At 36.8% G+C, this 24,952-nt stretch overlaps 1 protein-coding gene across 2 annotated transcripts; it reads right to left on the bottom strand.

Moving 5' to 3' along the window:
• Window positions 1-647: 647 nt before the first annotated feature.
• Window positions 648-24,339, bottom strand: LOC120637088 (eEF1A lysine and N-terminal methyltransferase homolog). Of its 2 annotated transcripts, XM_039908723.1 has the most exons (11): window positions 24,188-24,339; window positions 22,623-23,181; window positions 21,758-21,898; window positions 19,566-19,684; window positions 7,646-7,826; window positions 6,409-6,586; window positions 5,791-5,960; window positions 4,261-4,390; window positions 3,256-3,384; window positions 1,600-1,915; window positions 648-1,495 (listed from the first exon to the last, which is right to left on the bottom strand). In XM_039908723.1, the coding sequence occupies exons 1-10, from the start codon at window positions 24,277-24,279 to the stop codon at window positions 1,641-1,643; spliced, it is 1,974 nt and encodes a 657-aa protein (XP_039764657.1). In that variant the 5' UTR covers window positions 24,280-24,339; the 3' UTR covers window positions 648-1,495; window positions 1,600-1,640. The 2 variants fall into 2 exon arrangements, with proteins under 2 accessions (XP_039764657.1, XP_039764656.1); XM_039908722.1 differs by having other exon boundaries at window positions 648-1,915.
• Between the last annotated feature and the right edge of the window lie 613 nt (window positions 24,340-24,952).

Here is a 24,952-nt window from a genome sequence, read left to right on the forward strand (position 1 = left end):
GAACACGTCTGAAAAGACACTCTATGTCCGTAAATCTTGGGCGTTCCCCGCCCGGGTTCGCCGGTTTAAAAAAAAAAAAAAGCCTAATTCGCCTTGAATGCCGCCAACCACACCCTTCAGACCGGACCACAGCAATGCTGTTTGGCGTCAGTACTTCCCCGTCGGAGCTTTGTCACAAAAGTAACTGCTACTACTACTGCAAGACAGTCTATTTTATCCCTATCTTTTGCCAGAATCCTTTCCCACTGGCTCACTTTTCAGTGGCATAATGAATGAATGTATACAATTTTATTAATTAATGTTGAGAAATAAAGATATATGAATAACACAGAGCTAGTTTGATAGAGAGATCCACGATTCAGGACGGGATAGCAATTTATCCCAATTTAAATGTAATAAATTTAATATGAAACTGTCAAATTTAATGCAAAGCGCTGTCAGAACAAAAGCTATAATAGCGGTTTTCTTATTAATTGATTTTGCTTCGTGTCCTGTACTAACTATTTCTGTAAAATTCATAATTTATTTATTGCATAAACTGTACATATAATGGCTAAAAGTTTGGGGCTTACAGTTTGCCATTTCAGGCGTGCAATATTATTTAAGCAGTGAACTTATAAATAGTTACATATTGAAAAAAAAAATCGGATTAAAGCATCAGTCATATTTTAACTAAAACAAAAATTATATAATTTAAATATTGATCTCAATTATAATAAATGTATGTAATAGCGCCTTTTCATTGACGCAAAGTGGATCAACTAACGGCAAATAAGTTTGTTATTTGCGGTGGCCCTAAATTAACATTTATAAAATATACATTTTTACATATTTATTAACATTATAATTTTAACAATAACAATCTTGTAGAGCTCTTACTACACTGCAAACATCCGAGGCCACAGAAAATACCAACATTTGATCGGACTCAGCAAAGTTTTGCAAACTATAAATTCTAGAAGATGTCCGCGTTTTCTTCAGTCCTTCAGTTCTTCGTCAGTGGAATTTTGGTACTAAAATATTTCCCGGGCAAAAAGTAGTCTTTATTCGCCCCCAACACCCTTAGCATAAAATATATACGTTATAGAGTTTTAAAACACGGTAATGACAGAGTAAAATGGAACTTATGAAGCTTAAGATAAAGCTCAAATTAGTCCACTTTTATTATATAAATCTATGAAACGTAATCGATTGCATGAAATTTTTGAAGTTCACATTGGATTGTAACTAGCTTCCCACCCCTTGTGTGTTGGGATACTATTAAAAAAGGGGACTTCCTTAGTTATGCCACTAGCATATTGTAGACTAATGCGTGCTGCGAAATTATTCAATAAAAGATTGCATAAAGTATTTTAGGTTTACACATTTTTTTTTTTACCATCCCTAGCGGGCGTTTCAAAAGTCCGTTTTAAAATCTATCTATATTGGTGATGCCATTAGTTATGCCAGTAGTATGCTACAGACGATGTATGCAATGTTTTAGCACAAAATAATTGCATTTGCATGCCTACAATTCTTGTTGTTGTTTATTCTATATTTTATGTATATTCTGATGTTTGTGTGCAATAAAGTATTTCTTCTTCTTCTTCTTAAATAATTCTTATACAATTGTAGGTACAAAGTCGCAAAATTTGGCAATACTATGAAACAATAGTAATTGATTGCAAAAAGTCTTTCAGGTCCACACATTTGATTTTAACCAAATTCCTTTCTCTCGCGGACGCATTGAGAGTCCTTGCGGCCTCTTCGAAACTGTCCATAGAGTATTGTCTATTGCCATTAGTCGCGAATACCACTTCGTTGACGTCCTCGTAGAGTTTGACGGCGACTAAATGTTTGAAGTGTTTCTTTAGCGTCGTCATTATGGTTTCGTGAAGTTGCGTGTCTCGACAGACTAGATTGAGGATAAATTGGCCTGAAAAGAAATAAATAAATATATTAGGACAGTACATACATCGCCATCTAGCCCCAAAGTGAGCGTAGCTTGTGTTATGAAGATAGCTGATAAATGTTTACGAATAATGTAAATAAATACTTAAAATATACAGATAAACACCCAGACACTAAAAAACATTCAAGTTCATCACACGAACATTTTCCAGTTGTGGCAATTGAACCAACGGCCTTAGACTCAGTAACCAGGACCACTGCCCACTGCGCCAAACGGCCTTCAAAAAGTAAGTAGACATTATCTATAAACAAAGATTTCAGATACCGAAAAAGAGTTTATTTTAATATTAAACAAATTCTAGATATAATTTTCTGTTCTGTGTTCAAAATAAAATCGGTTTCCCCACCACACCTAGATATCTTTTTCATCATCATCATAATCAACCCACCACCGGTCCACGGGTCTCCTCCCACAATGAAAAGGGGTTAAGGCCGTAGTCCACCAAGCTGGCCCAGTGCGGATTGGTGGACTCCACACACCTTTGAGAACATTATGTAGAACTCTCAGACATGCAGGTTTCCTTACGATGTTTTCCTTCACCGTTAAAGCAAGTGATATTTTAATTACGTAAAACGCACATAACTTAGATAATAAATAAATAAATATACTACGATAAAACACACATCGCCATCTAGTCCCAAAGTAAGCGTAGCTTGTTTTATGGGTACTAAGAAAACTGATAAATATATTTTATAAATAATATAATAAATACCTACTTATAATATACATATAAACACCCAGACGCTGAAAAACATTCATGTTCATCATACAAACATTTTCCAGTCGGCGGAACCCACGGCCTTGGACTCAGAAAGCAGGCCGTCATTATAGATAAGTTAGAGGTGCGTTCTGGGATTCCAACTCGACCACGTACATGTAATTTCATCATTACAGACTAATTTATAGACTTTATTATAGACTAATTTCCAGCCTGCTTTAGAGCGCACGAGAAGGCAACGAGAAAGGTACGAACAAACGGACAGATAGACAACAAAGTCTAAAAGCATTAATAAATCGATACGACTCCACGATTGACAAGCTGTATATTAAACTCCACGTAGGGCTGCCTCGACGCAGAAATTCTACATTCAAAATTTATAACTTTTTGTATATTGCATATTAATATTTCATGGAAGTTTTTTTTTATTTAGTTTAGTTTTTGATTCTGTTATGTTATAGTGTAGATGGGTCATAGTTACCAAATAAAAAATTAAAAAAAAGTGTTTCTATAAGGGTTCCGTTTAGCGATGTGAGATAACAAAGTGAGTGTAAAAGAGAAAGATAGACAACAGAGAGATGCTCACCATCGTTGTTCAGTACCCGGTTGACGTGCTGCAGAACTTCGTCGCTCAAAAACTGGCGTGGCGGGCACGACAACCCGACGGTACGATCCTTGCTGTCCATGTCGAAGAGCACCGCTCCGTACTGATTGCCTTGAAGGTAAAACCATAAGCTTTGGATATCATCATCATCTGGCTGCTTCTTTTGATCAACTTCTATTAACAGGTGCGTGCACTTCATACATGCACAAATGCACTGCCTACCCCAAAATTGATATATAACTCGTGCAGGAAGAAAATTTCTGCCGTTTTATGCAATTTTGTTGCTGTATGCATACCCTGGTAAGAAACCCAGTGCACAACAGGTGGAATCATTATGAAATATACTTCGGACAATATTATTTGGTAATTCTGTTACATGTTGTATATAAAAAAAAACGTGTGTTTACTTATGTACACGCGTTGGAAGTTATGCTTCTTTGGCGTTATAAGACAAATATATTTTAAAAGTGTTTATCTTACGTATTATTCTACGTTTGTAGAGGGAACGACACTGCCAATAGAAAAAAAGTTATTATAAATATTGAAGGTTTTATTATAACGCATTATCTAGTTATCTTATTCTCGGACCAACAAGTATCATTGAAAATTTGAGATTTTTGTATAATTTAATTAAATCACCGGAATGAGCCCGCAGACTTTGACAATTGAAAATGTACACTGTCAAACCTTTTTTTTTAAAGTAAAATGTCGACTATAGCTAAGTTCAGGGTGTCGGTTTTTGGTTACGGTGTGCGCGCGCATCGTAAAAAGTGAGCTGGCGGACGATGTATTCCCCTCTCACTCGGTTTCGCAACTACCATCATCCTGTTGAAATTTCGTCACATTGTACAATTTCACTCCCATGATTTTTCCTAACGCCGTTAAAGAAGTATAACTTCAAAAATATATTCGTTTGTTGTAGCATGATGCAAGGACAAACAAACAAACACTTTCCCATTTATATTATTATGTTAGGATTATAATTACCACTCTCCGCTTCGTCCCTCAAGAAGTCGAGGCCATCTTTGATCTGCACCTCGAGTTTTTCGTCCACCTCGCACTCGAAGTGGTTCTTTGCGACTTCTAGCATCGCCGGGTCCAAGTCTACGGCTGTCACCTGCAATATTCAACAAGAAATGAAATGAAAATTTATTTGTTCACATAAAACAATAGCAGATAAGGCGGAGAACTTCTGTTAAGTTTAAAACCTGTGCCAGCAGATCTCGCTCTTCCATTACAAAACACATTAACACATTTTTATTTAAATTTATTTATATAAATGTATTATATAAATAAATTGAAATAAAAAATGTGTTAATGTCTTTTTTTTATTTCTGATATGCGAGAAAAACATGCAGTGTGAGTGCGATTATGTTATGTGTACGTGCGTGTGTGTGTGTGTGTGTGTGTGTGTGTGTGTGTGTGTGCGCGTGCGTGTGTGTGTATGTGTATGTGTGTGAACGTGCTTGCGTGCGTGCGTGTGTATGCGTGAGGCTGATTATTACTTAAGTAATAAACCTTATTGTTTAATAAATATAATGACTCTTATTTGAGCAGTTGCAAAAGAAGTTCAGTTTTTTCATATGTTAGTGATTGTAACCATTGAGAAGTTATTGTTTTACAATCGTAAGACTTTAATTGGTATATATTAAGTGCTTTAATTATTCTGTTATATATAATACTGAATTGTTTTTTTAATTGTTTATTAGCAACGGTCGTTTACAAGAGTTATTGATAGTTAACATAAAACGTTAGCTTGTATGAAAATCCTTTTATAATATTAAGGATTACTTTACAGTTATTTATGCAACTGTAGGGGTATTAAAAAATGAGCGTTTTAATATCTAATTATCAACAGTTACATACAAGAATGTATCTACTCCCATAGTATAAAAAGAGCCAACAACAAACTTTTTTCTTTGTTATCACCATCTTGTTGTTAGTTAATATTTAGCTAAGAAGTTAGAGCAATTCATACTCAAGGTTATTTTAGTAACCTTATATCATTCATTATCATCCAATAAAATAAACGAAGGAGTGTTATAATGAAATTCAGTACAACATTATATCAATATTAAATAAGTCCTATTACTATTATGCACTTCATACATGCTTAAAAGCATTGCCTACCCTAAAAATTAAAAAAAAAAAAAAACTTCTTTATGAGATGGATTTGTAATGCCATTCTCATAATATTATATATATTAAATAAATAAATAAATATACTACGATAACTCACACATCACCATCTAGCCCCAAAGTAAGCGTAGCTTGTGTTATGGGTGCTAAGATGACTGATGAATATTTTTTTATGGACAGTATACATAAAATACATATAAACACCCAGATACTGAAAAACATTCCTGTTCATCACACAAGCATTTTCCAGCTGTGGGAATCGAACCCACGGCCTTTGACTAGGAAAGCAGAGTCGCTGCCCACTGCGCCGATCGGCCGTCAATATTGTATACCTAACCTGGTCAGAAATCCGGTACACGGCGCAGGTGGTTAGCTTACCTTCAGATCACCAAAGCATTTCTTGAGGAACATACAGAGGCTGCCACCGCCTAGGCCCAGTACAGCCACTTTTTGATTGTTAGTTAACTGCACACCGACGGACATGAAGGCGTGATACACAGTTATATGACCAAAGTCCACCACTTGCTTCGACTTGTTTTTTCTTTTAACTGAAAAAGAAATCGATTTTTTTCTTTATTTCCCTACATATTAGCCCTTACTACTCAGTCGAACGAGGGGTTCATATTATCCAAAGTACTTTAAAATCCCAAACAGTCCCAAATAGGCAGACTGACAGACATAAATTATAAAAAATGTTATTTTGGTGTATGTACTGTATATATATATTAAAATCAATATTACAAACAAACACTCCAAAGTCAAAGTCAAAGTCAAATATTTCTTTTTTCGAATAGGCACATAGATGGCACTTTTGATGGCGTTGATAATATACAAAATGTGAACATAGCAGTGAGTAGTGATGGCGAAAACTACATTCGTAAACTTAAAACTAAAGCTACGAGGGTTCCAAACGCGCCCTGGTCTAAGAAGAAGCCCACAACAAACTGGGTGTTTTTTTTACGGTTTCCGATTATATTATATGTATAGATTACTTACCAGTCTTCAGTTTAGCCTCCGACTGCACCAGGAATTGGTTGTCGAGGAACACGAGCCGGCGGTACGTGGCGCCTTCTACGTCGACGTCCTCCACCACGTAATCCCCGGAAACCTTGGACGAGCCTTCGTGCACTTTGACGCGGCGACCCACGTCGCTGCCGAGCGACAAGAACGGCATCTGGAAGCACAGGATTAATGTATATGACTAATATTGAAGTATCAAAGATAATGACAGTGTATAGTCAGTACATATTTGAAAATTTAATGTATGTGCATAAAAACATTTCTAAATTCAAAAAATTCTAATAATTTTAAATGACAATGTCAGATGGTGATAACAAAAAAAATCACCCGGCTAAGTTTGTTGTGGGCTTCTTCTTAGACCAGGGCGCATTTGGAACCCTCGTTGCTTTAGTTTTAAGTTTACGAATATGGTCACTTCATTATATTTAGCATTTGACAGTATTTTTTTTACCTCCAGTGTTCTAAACGTAAACGTTTTCCCCATAATCTGGGGAAAATGGTATTTTGTGGGGATTCCCAAACTCCAATGGTTTGCGCCCCAAGCGATTGTCTGCCACTATTCAGCGTACAGTTCCGAAGCTCTTAAACCTGAAATACTATGAGAGACTGCGCATCTGCCTATCGTGCGCGCTTCTCGAATCCCCTGTTGGACGTAAGGCCTCTCCCAGCGGGAGGGTTCGGTATAATCAGTACTAAAAAATAAAAAGGTCTAAATCATCAAATTCAAAATTTTGAAGGCTCTTTGACCACAATTACGTCTAAATATGAGCTGTCACAAAAGCCAATCATTGAGCAAATCCTTGCCGCTGATGAGTTGCTAACCTTGGTACAATGGTTCGTTTCGAGTCACTAACAAATAAATTCCTATGTACCTATTCATGAGATACCCAAAGCTACTGAAGACTCTAACCATATGTTATTTTCTGACGACTTAGGTATATGCACAGAGCAATATGAAAACACTGTACAAGTTCCAAGAAATCAAACCAATTAAACCTAGCAAACAAACAATAACAATAATAATATGTAACTAAGGGGTTTTGGTCCTATGATGAACTGTTACCGTTTCAAAAGTGCTTATAAACTGGGTCTACTTGAAATACATGAATTTTGAATTTTTTTTTCTGAATCTCCACGTCTCCAATCTCCTTAAAACTGTATTCTTAACTACGACGCTGGAAATATAATAATAACGCAAGCAATCTCCAGTCACCTGTCCAGTGAACCCGTTGGGCACCAGCATCTTGGCGGAGTGCGCCAGCTCCTCTTTCACCGCGTCGAGGCTCTCGAACACGTGGCCCCGCCGCAACACGGCCACCACGAGTCTGCCGAACCGAGCTGATTCCTGCAACTGACGCCTACCCGCCGGTGTGCCGAAGAGCCACTCGGATTCCCTGTGATAAAACAACTTGTTACTTCATCATCATCATCAACACATCACCAGCCCACTTGTGGGCAAGCCTTCGGCTTCCCTTTCGATGGTGCAGTTTCAAATTTAAAAAAAATGTTTTATTTATATAGAAGATCTATCGCAGGCAACACAGGCACTTATGAAGCGTTCATACATTTAACATGTTAACACTAATGTTAGGTGATGGTGATAAATGCATACGTTAACATAAAACTAAAGCTAGTAGGGTTCGTAACGCGCCCTGGTCTAAGATAAGTCCACAACCAACTTAGCCAGGTTAAGGTTTCGGTTTAAAGACATTTATTCCGATAAAAATACCTAAGTCACTTGCATAAGAAACTTAATTTTCTATAATAAACTAGCTGTTGCCCGCGACTTCGTCTGCGTTTGATTTTGTTTTTAAAGTATTCAGTATCGCTAAGCCTTAAATGAGTATAGTAGTATATATATAACATGTGACTGTCAATTAATTATAGACAAAAAATTTGCAATAAAATAAAATTGCGACTTTACTTAAAGATCTAAGCTATCCTATCTCTTAAGTTGGACCAGACTGCTCACGGTGTGCCAATTTAATTTAAAATCGGTTCAGTAGTTTAGGAGTCCATCGCGGACAAACATCGTGACAGGAGATTTATATATATTAAGATTAATACACTTCGCCATTAGACTAAACTAAATTCAATTTTACTATTATCTACTCATTCGATGTATTCGATACATTGAATGAGTTTACATTTTTTATGGGTATTTTATGGGTATATTTATAAAATACCATAATTTGTTCTAGTTCTAGGCAAGGTAAGGAAACTGAGTTTTTGTTTCTTTTTTGTTTAAGTGATATTAGTGTGGATTGTTTTGTTTATTGATTTTCTAATAAAGATGATACCCGGTACCTCTTTATTTTCAGAGTCGTACGTTTTTAGGAGGAATTATGTATCACATGTGCCAACGGAGAACGAAAACATCGTGAGAAAACCTGCATGCCTGAGAGTCCATAATGTTCTCAAAGAATTGCATAACGATTAATTACATTTCGCAAAATCTGCCTGTTTATGTATGTGCCCATGAAGCAATAACGGGTGCAACTTGCACTCATCTGATTCTGTTGATAGTGACCAAAAAAATTACGTGTTCTGGTCAAAAATAAGGAGAGTCATGGAAGAATCCAAATTGACCACACAGCTATGTGGTCAACCTCTCAACCTCGCCAAGTTCGCACCGAGTGGAGCTCCACTAGGTGCGAAGTTAAAGCGGGAACGGGGTCATAAAGATGGCGAAAACATTGTATGTGTAGGTCCTACAGTCTCGACTAGGCCAGATATGCAACAATTTGTAGAGAACCGTACACCTATTTAGACCCGAGGATGTTACATTTGGAAATACCTTAGTCTTCGTCCAGTAGTGCACGTAAGTAGTAATAAGTATGATATGATACTTATAAATTGCGATAAAACTTCCCGCCGAAAAAGGTGTATTTGTATGGTGGGAGTCTTTGGCCTTGATAAGTTACCACCCTCCCGACGCAGACGTTCTGCCAAGCGTACCATAAAAATGCCGCGTAGCAACCGATTAGGTTTGTGGGTTTTATTAAACTCGCTGTTTAAACTGTCATGCCCTGTAAAAGTAAGCCCACCCATCCACTTTAGATCGCTTCATTACTTACCGCCACCAGAGATTGAAGAATGCAGTCAATCTAAAATTCGAAATCAAGAATAGATAATATTATGACATGTGACAGTATCTGCCCCAGAAATAGTCCTCGTCAATGCAACATGTATGAATCAGGGACACCTCTAAAATAAACATGCATTCTGCATTCAAGAATCCAGTGCCGGATCGCAATGGGCACCGAAATGCAATGCGGTCGCAACATCAACAACAACAATATGGCAGCTTTGGCAATGAGCCTCTTCATTATGCCGAGTGTATTTAGAATTGCTGATATTATTAGTTGTTTAACTGCGTTTGGAGAACGATATATGATTGGCAGTGGTGCGCCAAGTTTCATATTTATTCACCGAGCGGCTGTACCATTAGTATGATATTTGCACTCTCGCAACCGTAAAGGGGTTATCGAGTATCGAAACAATGCGATGTTAAAGTATAATAGACCTTAACTCATCATCATCACAGCAACCCATTTCCGGCCCGCTACAGGGCACGGGCCTTCCGCAATGATAACGGGTTAAAGCCGTAGTACACCACGCTGGCCCAGTGCGAATTGGTGGACACCAAACACCTTTGAGAACATAATGGAAAATGCAGGCTTCCTTCACCGCTGAAGCAATTTATATTTTAATTACTTACAACGCACATAATTTTGAAAAGCTGGGATTTGAACTCGGCCTCCTGAAAGTGAAGTCGAGCTTGTACCCACTGGGCTATCACCGCTTCCCTCTCTACTTTGCTTTAAAGCTGCAGTTCGAAGCTCATAACCGTAAGAGCAATCATCTATTGAAGAAATTAAAATTCTTCGTGGCCTTATTCCGCGGTATGTGAAGACTGAAGTTGGGACGTCATTTCTCTCATTGGAAAACATGTTGATGAGAAATATAATAATAAATAAATAAATAAATATACTACGACAATACACACATCGCCATCAAGCCCCAAAGTAAGCGTAGCTTGTGTTATTGGTACTACGATGACTGATGAATATTTTATAAATAATATACATAAAATACTTATAATATACAGATTACTTGGTACGTGACGTTAACCGTATTTGGGAATGTTAGTAGGTACTATAAGTTGAATAACCTTTTCATCGCCAAAGAGGGTAACACTTTTTGGTTAAACATTATAACGTAATCCACCTTGATACTCTTATTGCTTAGTCGGACGAAAATCTACGTGAATATATGGAGTAGTCGTATTCTTAAAAGCTTCATCAGAGTAAAATTTACTTAAGTATCAAAGCTTAAGTTAGCCAATATGTCTTGAAGAATCCTTTATATAGAAATTAGTACTTTAAAGCTACGAGTATTAGATTCATTTTAATTTAATGGTAAAGTGTTTCGATACTTGAAATCGACTCGACGTTTGCGCACAAATCTCGTACGAAGGATACAAATTAAAGATAGTATTCAAGAAACAAGATCTTCGCGTTTATTTGGGTGAATGTCAAAGCCCTTAAACTACATAAATTATGTGTTAAATCGGAGCCAAAACGTTATTTATTCAAATAGGCCTCAAGTATGTTTCACATACTCGTTTGATGATTTCCTGGTACCTATACTCAGTGAAAATTAAGAGTGTACCTAATCATTTACCATTACTGAACTACTGACAAAGCAAACGGCACTCGACTAGTTCCATAAAGTACTTCAATAAGACCTACCGACCACTTATTAGATTGCCTGAGCCATCATCATCATATCAACCCATTACCGGTCCACTACAGAGCACGGGTCTCCTCCCACAATGAGAAGGAGTTAAGGCCGTAGTCCACTACGCTGGCCCAGTGCAGATTGGTGGACTCCACACACCTTTGAGAACATTATGTAGAACTCTCAGGCATGCAGGTTTCCTCACGATGTTTTCCATCACCGCTGAAGCAAGTGATATTTTAATTACTTAAAACACACATAACTTAGAAAAGTTAGAGGTGCGTGCTGGGATTCGAACTCGGCCCCCCGAATGTGAAGTCGAGCTCCTACCCAATGCGCTATCACAGATTCACATCTCTAACTCTATAGTTACATAATAGATGAGTTTCCAATTTTTTTTTTTTTATATTTTTTTCAAGTTAGTAAAGTTAGTTAGAAATATAAGATATGTTAGCGACACTGATTCGATGCTATTTGTCATCGTAACAAATAGCGATACTTGCATGTTTCGAAATTAGTTAATGATGAAAAAATACTATATTCTTTCATCTTATAGTCTAAGTAGTTAAGCCCTTTCATTTGATGCCCATATTGAGGGAGTTCTGAACAAAAAAAAAAGTAATTTGCCATTTTGTGTTGGCGGCCATCTTGAACCGAATTTCATCAAACATCAATCCCGACTTTTTCACCTTAAGAACAAAACAAAAAAACAACACACACACACACATACACACGCGCGCACACACACAAAAACAAACAGACACATCAAACTTGTAACACCCTGTCATTTTTGCATCGGGGCTTAAATATAAATAAATCGTTCCGCGTAAGTAAAGTCAACTGCAAAGCGTTTATTGTAATTTGCCGTGACTGTGACGTGACGGATGCTCCGCGCGCTGATGACAGTTTAGATTTACGCCTTTTATTTGACGTTTTAACTGCGTTGGTCTAGTGGATATTATATTTGACAGTAAATCACGAGACCCTGGATTCGATACCCAAATCGTGCCAGTGAATTGTATTGAGTTATTATATCAAGAAATTCTTGTTCAATTCTTGCCAAGAAATTCCAGCCCGGAGTTTGGAAAATGGCGGTGATACACCCCAGTGCTTCGCAGAGCACGTTAAGTCTAGCTTATTGGGAAGGAAGTTAGTAGTCTGATGATATAAATATACTACTTCATTAAACACAACGCCATCTAGCCCCAAAGTAAGCGTAGCTTGTGTTATGGGTACTAAGATGACTGATGAATATTTCTATGAATATTATACACAGAGTTACTTATAATATACAGATAAACACCCAGACACTGACAACAATCATGTTCATCACACGAACATTTTCCAGTTGTGGAAAACGAACCCACGGCCTCGACTCAGAAAGCAGGTTCGCTGCCCACTGCGCCACTCGGCCGTCAAAATGATTACGATGTTGATGATTACTTCTTGTGTCTAACAGGCTAACTTAGTGATAGTTATGATGGTGTCTAAATGTCTAGTGGTTAACATATTCACGAGATCACAGGTTCGATATTCGAGTCAGACAAAAAATATGCTAAAAAAAATCCATATCTAACCGTCGTTACAATCGGTTTTATTATCTCTATCATGTGATAATAATAGTCAGCCAACCCAGACTATATGAACCGATGATAGCCCAGTGGTCAGGACTTCGATTTCACTATCAGGGGGGCGAGTTCGAATCCCAGCACGCACCTCTAACTTTTGTAAGTTATGTGCGTTTTAAGTAATAAAAATATTTTGCTTTAACGTTGAAGGGAAAACATCGTGAGAAAACCTGCATGCCTGACAATACACAATTATGTTGTCTAAGGCGTGTGATGTCCACACTGGGCCAGCGTGGTGGGCTACGGCCTGAATCCTTCCTCTGTGGGACAGTGGGAGCCAGTGGCGTGCATAGAGGGTATGCACAGGGTATGCAGACGATGTATAATGAAGAAAATCTCCAGTACGAATTAGAAAAAACTTAAGGATAGGCATTGTAAGAGTTAAAAAAAGCCTAACCTAAGTATTTACCATTCGTACTGGAGATTTTCTTCATTTTAAATCATCTGCATACCCTGTGCATACCCTCTATGCACGCCACTGGGAAGACATACGTTCCCTGAACTGGCCCGGTAATGGCTTGATATGATGATGAGTCCACATTAGAGTAATTAAAAAACTGGTACCAATGGCTATAACTGCTCTTCGAGATATAGGAAGTTATTTATATAATGCCTAATTTCTAATTCCAGGTTGGTACCTACTAAAATTTTTTCAGCAGAAAACTGGCTATAACTGCTCTTCGATATATAGGAAGTAATCTATAGCTACTAAAATTCTTTCAGCAGAAAACAGTTTTCGTCTCGGAACTAGAACACATGATCCGTTATCGAATATGCTAAGCACTTAATCAATGAGACAGTTTAAAACCACAGACAAACACTTCAATACTATTAATATGACAGATGCCAACGTTCAATATATTAAAAAACTATACAAATAAATAAATTTGAATAAAGGATATTTAATTTGATTTACTCCGTTATTTGTAATTACTACGTTTCTACGGCGCTTGCGTTTGAGACTGGGCCCATGGTCGTCGGACACGAAAATTTTTATTAACATCGTGAACTTGACGTCTGGTGACCCAAGAGCTGGCGCTTATTTAGCCCAACGGCTAAGTCTAGCAATTCAAAGGGGCAATAGAGCCAGCATTTTGGGTACCATGCCCATAAGTGAACAGTTAGACGGCTTATATGTATTGTAAATATTAAATAAAATAAATAAATATACTACGACAATACACACATCGCCTTCTAGCCCCAAAGTAAGCGTAGCTTGTGTTATGGGTACTAAGATGACTGATGAATATTTCTATAAATAATATACATAAATACTTATAATATACAGAAAATAAATAAAAATAATAATAATATAAATATTAATGCTAGTTTGTAATTATTATCATACACTAATTGGAATTATATTTGATTTATTGTTGAGATATTCGACCTAGGAGATTCAAAGGTGGCCACCCATAGAAGTAGGCTGACGACGCTTCTCCAGCACATTACTGGTCAGAAATAGACCACCATAAACAATCAACACCACCCACTATTCACCACTTGTAATTATATTATATTATTATGCTACCAAATAAGAATTCCTTTTAGACCTACCTGAATAAATTTAAATATTATACACAAACGAACAACACTTTAACGCATATTAATTTCAGTACTTCCACTATTTACAAAAAAAAATTAAATTCAAAAATTATGATTTAATTTAAAGCAAATTTTCCGAAACGCGGTTGTCCAGTAACGTTTCCGACAGCAATCTAAAACGATACAAGACTGTTGTGTTAGTGCGTGTTAGTACAATTCGCAACTCGCTGACGAATCGCAACGACGTTTGACCTTGATCGTTGGCATCAATATAGAAGGCAACATAATTGACAAATATGGTTTTTGCATAAGGGATTGGTAACATTATCATCATTAGACGTGAACATAGGGATTTCCACACGCTACGGTTTAGTGTCGCTTGTTAACAGCAACTACTTGTGACTTGATTTCTTTACAATGAATTCTGTGGTAACCACTATCTGTCAGCAAAAATTAACAATCTACAAATATCTACTGCTAAAACTTCGGCGTCAGCCCATACCCCAAGATCATTTTGTGTATAGGCACTCATCTTCAAAAGTGATGCTTATATTAACAGTTTGTTTATTGGCGCCCAAAAATGATGCCCATAACTAATAACTTTTTGGGTAGCAGGGTTATTTAGTGCTCCGGTGCCGTTGCTAACCGACACCGGCCTATGCTATTTAACATTCTATCACTCAGTCTTGCCAATTTGAAATGGTTATCTCGCCATTAATGACAAGTTTCCAGAACTACAGAGGCGATAAGAGAAAAAAAACATGAATCAAATTTTATACAAAATCAAAATAAAAAATCATTTATTTCAAGTTGGCCTAATATAAGCACTTTTGAAACGTCAAGTCTGTCTATGTGTAGTGACTCTACTACCGGTTTGGAAGGCAGATTCTACCGAGAAGAAGCCGGCAAGAAACTCAGCAGTTGCTCTTTTCCAACATCAAAAATTTACATTTTACATTTTAACATTTATTTTTCTATCTTGTGAGAGATGAAAGCGGAGCCGGATGCTTCCAAGCAACCTTGTCATTAAGAAACTCATCAATTGTATAATAACCTCGCTGTAGTAAATGTGTTTTAACACATTCTATAAACTTATACATTGGTAGGTCCAAAATTAAATTAGGAATCATATTATAAAACCCACAAATGGCCTCTGCACCTTTCGCATACGATATGAGGATGTATAGTGTTTCGATACTCGAAAACGATAGATACTTGCGAGGCATGCGCAATCTCGCACTATGGGTACTTGGACGCAATAATTCGACTGCGTACTCGAACAGGTAGGCGGGCCGGGGGTGTGTAAACACTTAAACTAGTGCGGTTCGCGTAGGGTTGCCAGCTCCATGCTTATGATTAGCAGGACATCATTGCTCATCTTTATCGATGTCAACGCGAAATGATATCCAAACGCCTATTTGGCACGTTTGTGTCGGTAGGGTGGTAGGTACCTAGCCAAGGAAAACTTCAACCCTAATTTCAGTAGGGACTGTTTTGATTTACTGACAATGTCATAGAATAGGTAGTTAGATGGCGTCTCAATAATATGCGCAATTCAAGTGAATTAATGAATGAATGAATGAATGATTTATTTATAACTCCACATTACTTATATTTACATACACATTATGTAGTAAGTGGAAATCAATTAAAAAAACAAGCAAGAGCAAAGCGAGCTTGAAATACATTCAGTTTCGTATAACTTGAACCCTTTTCTTCGACTTTTTCAAATCAAGTTTTACTTTATAGAATACTAGCGGACCCCAGCGCCATCTGTCGCCAGCTGATTTGTGAATCTAAACCATCCAGGGTGCCACCCAAACGCATACCAAAAAAATCATTCATATCGGTCCACCCGTTTAGGAGGAGTTTAGTGACATACACACGCACACAAGAAATATATATATAAAGATTGTTAGGCTTCTACAAGATGTACTGCATCCTTATGAAATCGGGAAAGCCAGGGAGTTCCAAAAGTACTTTGATGGAACCTTTCACCGCACCGTAACTTTGTCAAACTGAATTGGATCCCCTTAATTACGGGACCCATTGCAGAATATCGCGAGACTGTCCAGGTTATTCTAGCCGTCTTGTCAGCCTACGTGCACGTAATACCGCACGTACTTATATATATCTTCAGGGCAAATCACTTTGCACTCGAACAAATACGTGATGGGAGAATTGTCGTAAAATCTAACAATTTATACTGTACCGTTTCCGCGCTTTTATTCCACTGACTTTTACCCACATAACTTACGGTCTATCAGGGCATCAAAAGATGAGCAGATAACATAAAAGGTCTGCTGTTTTGAAATCCCTACAAAAGACCTATATATATATATATATATATATATATATATATACAGTATGTTGTATAGTTATTTATGTAGTTTTTGTATTTATCCCATGCAGTATCAACCTCATCATTATATCAACCCTTTACCGGCCCACCGCACGGTATCCTGCCACAATGAAAAGGGATAAAGCCCGTAGTCCACTACGCTGGTTCTGTGCGGATTGGTGGGCTCCACACACTTTCGGGGGCAGAGTTCGAATCCCAACACGCACCTCAAAATTTTCTATGTTTTGTGCGCTTTAAGTAATTAAAATATCACTTGCTTCAACGGTGAAGGAAAACATCGTGAGGAAACCTGCATGCCTGAGAGTTCTCCATTTAGTATACTTTAGTATTATTTTATAGTTAGTAGTTTATGTGTAGTTACTTGCCGCACCGTCCCGTTCTGTCAGATTTCCTCTAAGGTTGTATTTTACTGTTTTTTTGTTCCTTTTTCTGTATTATTCAATGTGTGTACAACATAGTTTTAAAAACAAACAAGCCTATGTCCAGCAGTGGACGTTCTCCAATTATTTTTTGATTTCGCCACAGAAACAATTTGCACACAATTTGAGCTCATATTTAACAATCTGAGAGCAGTAAAATAAAAGCCCAATATAAGCTTATGAGTGTGAGCGAGACAAAGCGGGACCTCCGATCGCGTACGAAGACACGCGAAGAGCGCGATAGTGATAGTTCGGCGCGGCGCGGCGCCGTTCGGCTGGTTGCTACCACAGAGTCTATCTGCCAGAGTAACGTAGTGCTTGCAGTAACGTAGACAATGAGTAGGTATATACATTATTGAGCAAAAGTAGTATTTATATCCTCATTACTATCAAGTTTTAATTATTTTATTAATTTCATTTCGGAATAGTCGAGAAAAATTTAAAAGAGATATTGATTATAACGCAAGCCCGGCTTTTCGGTTTGTATGGTAGTACCGCCACTGAAAATAGTAGAATGATAGATGGAAGTCTTTATTCCACATATTTTTACCTTTTGCTTTGTCAAACTTGTTTTCTTAAAAATACATACAACGTGTAAATGAAAACCGAAATAATACTTAAAATGCTTTAGTACATTATGTACTGATTCTGAGACTTATCTGCGAAACCGAAAACTAATAAGTTCTGAGTAAACCACCGTAAAGCCATAGTTTTTACTGAAATAAATCAGATACAGCTCTAACATCACATGCAAAACTAATATCAAGTGACTCCAGTAACTTTATTAGGTACGCGTCGCGTAGCGTCGGTACTATGCACGTGTCGGTCTTTTATCCTCAATATTATTTGGGTTGTCATAAGTAAACACTTAGAAGTTTTCGAATTCGTTTGTATGGAAAAATAAATATGATTCTTATGATTAAATATTTTTACAGGGTGATTCCTTATGAAATACACTTATGCATCCTTCAAAACTATTTCGTAATTCTGTTACACGTTGTATATGCGCAAAGCAAATATATTAAGTATTTTGAAAAGCACAATAAATAACATTTCTAAAATAATTTCCACGGATCTGTTACAACATTCTTAAAAAACTCCCTCCAGCAAAACTATAAACAGCACAGCGTTCACCTCAAAACGTTGTTTGCGTGAAAAACAATCTATAAATATCTTGCGCTATAAAAAAACACTTTAACGTAAACAACAACTCTGGAATCTAATATTAAATACATCATATACCTATTTAAATATACATTATACATTCTACATATACATTATATCTTCCCTACATAATAAGGAAATCGATCTGACTTTGCTATTACTTAACGCTTTCAGTCGTTACTACTTTAACTTATTAAAAAGTTATTAAAAAATTTAAAAAGCGGTTATAGCGTAGTGGTTAGAGCTTTAGCCTCCTTCTCGGGGTGAATGAGATCCCCGGCACCTCTAACTTTTCGGCGTTACGTGCGTTTTTTATTTAATTAAAGTAATTTAAAATAACGGTGAAGAAAGAAATAGTGAGGAAACCGGCATGCGTGTGAGTTCTTTATAACGTTCTCAAATGTGCCGAAAACAACAACACTGGAATCACAAAAAAGAAAAATAAAACTCGTCCAGCCAGTTTCCTTACCTTACCTAGAACTAGAACAAATTATGGTAAAAAAATGCCTTACCTTTGAAGGCGCCAAATTTTATAATAGAATACCTATACCTATAAAAAAAGTAAACTCATTCAATGTATTCAAAACTAAATTAGCTTCTTATATATTAGTTAATAACAATAAATTTAAAGACGAATACATTAAATGAGTAGATAATAGTAAAATTGAATTTAGTTTAGCCTAATGGCGAAATGTATTAATTTATTGTAGAAAATTAAGTTTCCTTAGGTCTTTTTATGGGAATAAATGTCTTTAAACCCAAATAAACCTAAAAGTTTAATCCTTTAATTGGTTTTAAACATAGGCGGGATTGCCTGAACAGATAATATGAGGTAAGGATACCTTATACAATCCATACTAAGAATGGCTAAGCAGTCTAATATGGTAGCGGGCTAACCTGTAAGTTACGACTCTTGACGACCCTGGCGCAACGGTGAGCGCTGTGAATTTAAGTAGCAGGTACTGAGTTCGATTCCCGGTCCGGTGGGAGGCTTTGGCCGTGGCTAGTTACTAGCCCACCGACAAAGACGTTCCGCTATGCGATTTTGCGTAGAAACCCTACCTAGCAGGTTAGCCCGCTATCATCTTAGACTGCATCATCACTTACAATAGGTGAGATTGCAGTCAAAGGCTAACTTGTAGTGGTATAAAAAAAAGTTCTGAAGCAGTTATATTACACGATATATCTCTAATCGGTTTCTAGACGCTATCGTTACGGAACGCTAAATTACTTGGTGGCACGTCTTTACTCCCCACGTTTTTTCAGACTCACCTTCCCTGTGGCACAATAAACACTGCATACTTGTTGATAGCCTGCGATTTCTTCTGATCCACTATGTACAGGGTGTAGCGAGGGTTGTCATCTCCAGGCAACATTAAATCTAGTGTCACCTGTATATGAAGAACGTTTCATCCGACAGAGTTATAATATGATTTTTATGGGTTCTACATTTGTCTCTAAAAAATCTAATGTATTTTTTTTTCTTTGGGTTCAGGTGATGAATAAATAAATATACTACGACAATACACACATCGCCATCTAGTCCCAAAGTAAGCATAGCTTGTGTTATGGGTACTAAGATAACTGATGAATAATTTTATGAATAATATACATAAATACTTATACAATATATAGATAAACACCCAGACACTGAAAACATTCATGTTCATCACACAAATATTGTCGAGTTATGGGAATCGAACCTACGGCCTTGGACTCAGAAAGCAGGGTCGCTGCCCACTGCGCCAATCGGTCGTCTTAATACACGTGATACAGCAATATGTGTAAAATTGTAATCTTTTTATTATTTGCAACTCTATTAATGTTTTAGGAGACTTCATTTGGAGAACAATGAATCAGTGCTAAGAACGGTAAGGAAGAATCAGTCACATAGCGGTAGGTCATTAATACAATCCAGACACACTTAGCAAATGCTCGTTAGCTGTGCGAGTGCCTGATAAAACGGTACGAACTTGCGGGGGAAGATTTACCACTATTTACACTCGATTCGTTACGTCGTATATACGCACTATGCTCAAAATGATCCAACATTTCGCGCGCTCTCGTTTCTTAATAATATGATTGCTCAGCACCAACAAATTAACATATTTAATATAAGTTTAGCTAAGTTTCTAAATTATGTTCAAACAAATCAACTAATATTTTTTAATGTACATCTGTAACTGACTTAGTATACGTTTTGGCTAGCTGTGTAGACGTATACTAAGGATATTCATAAATAAATTAATTAATTAATTAATGGCTCGGCAGGATGTACGTATTATATTAATATCATGTCTTGTAAAATGGCTAATGTCATCATTCATTCATTTGTCTTATAGTTATCCACAAATATTGGAGCTCAATTTATAATCGTACTAACAACATATAAAATAAATAAATAATATGTATAACCAAAAACGGTGGTAATAAACCAGTGGGTAGGAGCACGACTTCACTTTCGGGGGGCTAAGTTCGAATCCAAGCACGCACCTCCAACTTTTCAAGTTATGTGGGTTTTGAGTAATTAAAATATCACTTGCTTCAAAGATGAAGAAAAACATCGCGAGGAAACCTGCATACCTGAGAGTTCTCCATAATGTTTTGAAAAGGTGTGTGAAGTCCACCTATCCGCACTGGGCCAGCGTGGTGTACTACGGCCTTTACCCCTTCTCTTTTCTTCGTTTTGAGCTACCTGTTTCGTCTACCTCATTTTTCTTAGGACCATGTATAAACAAAATGTACTCCAAAAATAATATCTCCATTCCTGAATGACTCTGAAATTTCCTTTGAGGCCCAACTTGATAAATCAAAAGAATCAGCATGTGCAATGTCTAACTAGAAAAATCCTATTAAATAAATAAAATAAATAAATAAATATACTACGACAATACACACATCGCCACCTAGCCCCAAAGTAAGCGAAGCCTGTGTTATGGGTACTAAGATGACTGATGAATATTTTTATGAATAATATACATAAATACTTAGAATATACATATAAACACCCAGACACTGAAAAACATTCATGATCATCACACAAACATTTTCCAGTTGTGGGAATCGAACCCACGGCCTTGGACTCAGAAAGAAGGGTCGCTGCAAACTGCGCCAATCGGCTGTCGTGCAATCGTGTATTATAATGTTAAGGAATACTTCAATAAAGAAGCTTGGATGTGAATTATTTTAACTTCATAGCATAATATTAATTTACTGTAAAAAAATTACGCGTCTAAGTTTGTAGTAGGCTCTTCTGAGACCAGGGAACGTTAGGAACCCTCGTAGCTTTAGGTTTAATTTGGGGAACGAAGTTATCACCATCCCCTTACAATTATGTAAACATATATGTATGAATGCTTCATAAGTGCCTGTGATAGGCCTACATGAATAAAGAAAGTTTGAATTTAAATTTTGAATTCAACAGGAAAGAATGCCTTGTCAGCAATTTTAATATGACACTGTACCTCATCATCACCTTCGAGTGATGTTTTAGCAAGTCCGTTGGTGATGAATGCAGCATCCTGTGCCAACTTGACACATGCCTTCAGCTGATCAGCTGTTTCCAGCCTTTGCATCTTATCACCGGCCATGCACACTTCTAGAATCTGCAAATCACTTTAGATAAAAACCAACATTACAGAACATTAAAAAATGTTTTTTATTAGTGTTTTTACCAACACTTGGAGGAATTATCAATTTTATAAATTTAAAATGCATATAAAAATCTTCGGAACCGACAGGATTTGAACCTGCGACTCTCTGGCAATCGCGGCCTGAGCGCTTCCTCCAATTAAGCTACGGCTCTCCTACCGTCAATGCCGAAATTAGTATATATGCCTTTCACATCAGTCTTATAGCGACTGTTGCGTCATCTAGTAGGAAACGTTGCAGTTTCGATCTACTTTTTCAAAGGTCCATATTACAATGAGACACGTTTGAAACAAGAGATTACTCTGATTAAATAAAACTTAAGTAAATAGTTCAAAATCACTTTTGGGGTCGAGTTCAAATCCCAACACAATCCTATAGCTTTTGTAAGTTTTGTACATTTTAACCAATTGAAATATCATTTGCTTTAACAGTGAACGAAACTTTGTGAGGAAATCTGCAAATGTCCTAATGTTCTCAATAGTGTGTGGAGTCCACCTATCTGCACCGGGACAGCATGGTGGACTATGCAGTCCCGGTGCCATGTGGTTTATATGATGATTATGACGATGATAAAATAAATATAAAAATACTTTCCTTAACCAGGGGACTAAATGGGTTAATGTTTCTCCAAGTATGCCACAAAAAATATATTATATACTCTAATAGAAAGCAACTTACTAATTTAGGCATTTCCTTAAACTTAGTAGCCACTACAACAAACACGGGCAAAGTCATCCCTGCACCATTCTCAGCATTTTTCTCTTCAGCCTCATGGCATCTGACCACTCTGAACATCCAAGTTTTATCACAAAAGAACTCCAACAATTTACTCAATATGTGGCTTTGTAATAATGTTATACATACAAATCTACCGCTAATTTTTAGCACACGTTTTATTTCATTAAAATATTTATTTATTCTTTCATTAGTTTCTTCGCTATCATCAGGCATGAGGGCATCTAATGTGCCTTTATCGAGTACAACATTAAACTCTTCATTTTCAAAAGTCATATTTAATGCATCCATATATAGAAATCTCATACTTGTTCTATCTGCGTTTGTTACTTTCATCTGTCTTATTACAACTTCCGAAACATCTATATTAGTTATATTTGGGTAGCCAATGTCGTAAAGATCAGCACTAAGACTTGAATTACCACATCCAGGTATAAGAATTATGTCAGATTTCTTTATATATTTATGTAGATGGGTGCATAGCTCGAGATATTCACCATACCTTAAAATAAATAACAATAGTTTGGATAAAGCTCAGGTACAGTTAATACTCATCATAGGTACACCAGTGAAGCGGTGATAGCTTAGTGGTTAGGACTTCAGCTTCACTTTCGGGGGGCAGAGTTCGAATACCAGCACACACCTCTAACTTTTCAAAGTTATGTGCGTTTCAATCAATTTAAATATAACTTGCTTCAACGGTGAAGGAAAACATTGGGAGGAAACCTGCATGCCTGAGAGTTCTCCATAATGATCTCAAAGGTGTCTGGAGTCCACCAATCCAGCCTAAACCCTTCTCATTGTGGGAGGAAACCTATGCCCTGGCTGTGGACCGGTAATGTTGATATGTACACCAGTGTAATTAGAGGTATATGAGGCTTAACACATATACTTCAGGTTGATGGAAGGTTGGTGGCACATAGCCGGAAGTTGGAAATTTATTCCTTGAATGCCCTACCCGCTTGCCAATACACATGAATGCATAGGGAACCCAGGAACATTTTGTGAACTGATTTTGTAACATTTATTTTATTTAGAGGTAAATAACTGACGGCGACCAATGCTTGCTGGGAGATCTAGACAGCGGCGTCACAATAGATCGTAACCGGTCGACGTGACACCAGGGACCAGGCGAAACTGAGCCACAAGCAGAAGAAGAAGAAGAAGAGGTAAATAAATACTCTGTAGTAAGGGAATTTTTCTTTTTTGTGCTTGCATTTGTAGATCAGGGATCAGGGGTCAGGGTCATAATATAAAAATTTCTCTCAAAGGCATCTATGCCTGACATTTGAAAAAGGCAATAGAAAAGATCCATCATGGAGCATTTTGATGGAATGATTTTGTTTACAGCAGGTTATTTTTTTAAATATGTTTTTCTATAAAAAAAAATTAACTATTTTAAGATTACATTGCAAAAACATTGTACGAGTAGTAAAAACGATCAAATTACTTTTGAACTTGATATTTTCTAAAGCAAAACAACAGTTGACTATAAGAATTCTTTTTACCATTCGAAAGCTTTATTCCCCCTTTTTTTGAAAAATTTATTCCAGTAGTCTTTCTCACTAAACTCTTTGTGGGATTTGGGAAGAAGATTCATGTTTAATTCACTATACTTGAATTCATAAACAGTGCATGTGCGTACTTTTACAAAATAATAATCACAGAGTTCACAGACTAACAAATTTGTTTACATCTACAAATGTCAATGGCATTAGATATGATTACACAGTGTGCTGTTTTGCTGAATTGCTGAAAAGCCATAAATCAAAAGAAGACGAAGAACAAATTCCATATAAGTCAACGCAACGCAAGACAACGCATCGGTGGCTCCTCTGGTGCAGCGGATGTTCACGGTAATGGCTTAACATCAGGTTCCACTTGCTCGTTTTCCCGCTATTAAATTTGAAAAAATATATTAATAATAATAATAATAAAGTTTTTTATTAGAGGCATCTAAAACCCATATATCAGCTTTTATATACAAAGAAATCTATAATTAAATGTATACATTAAAACTTACATCTAACTGAAATAGTTAATAAACTTATTTCTTCTTATTCTTATTTTATTTTTTGTTCCAGTCTCGATGAACAGACAGTCTGAAATAGGACTCGGCATACCCTCACAGACGACCCTAAGTATTCTATTGTTAGAGTTCCTAATCCTTTCCCAAAAGGATGCTACACGGGCCCATGAGTATTCGGAAAGCATCGTTGTATTGCACTCTTATGGCAGAAAAAGACTTTTTGAAAAAAATTGTCCAGAGCTGG

This window comes from Pararge aegeria, chromosome 3, assembly GCF_905163445.1.
Source record: "Pararge aegeria chromosome 3, ilParAegt1.1, whole genome shotgun sequence".
In the NCBI taxonomy this organism is placed as follows: Eukaryota; Metazoa; Arthropoda; class Insecta; order Lepidoptera; family Nymphalidae; genus Pararge; species Pararge aegeria.

Bases quoted from the DNA above. Each gene is read 5' to 3' on its own strand.
- LOC120637088 (XM_039908723.1), bottom strand. From the start codon at position 24,279: ATGAATCTTCTTCCCAAATCCCACAAAGAGTTTAGTGAGAAAGACTAC. The intron at 19,685-21,757 runs GTACAGTGTCAT...CTTCATATACAG, and splicing joins CACTCGAAGGTGATGATGAG to GTGACACTAGATTTAATGTT. The intron at 4,391-5,790 runs GTAAGCTAACCA...TGAATATTGCAG, and splicing joins AATGCTTTGGTGATCTGAAG to GTGACAGCCGTAGACTTGGA.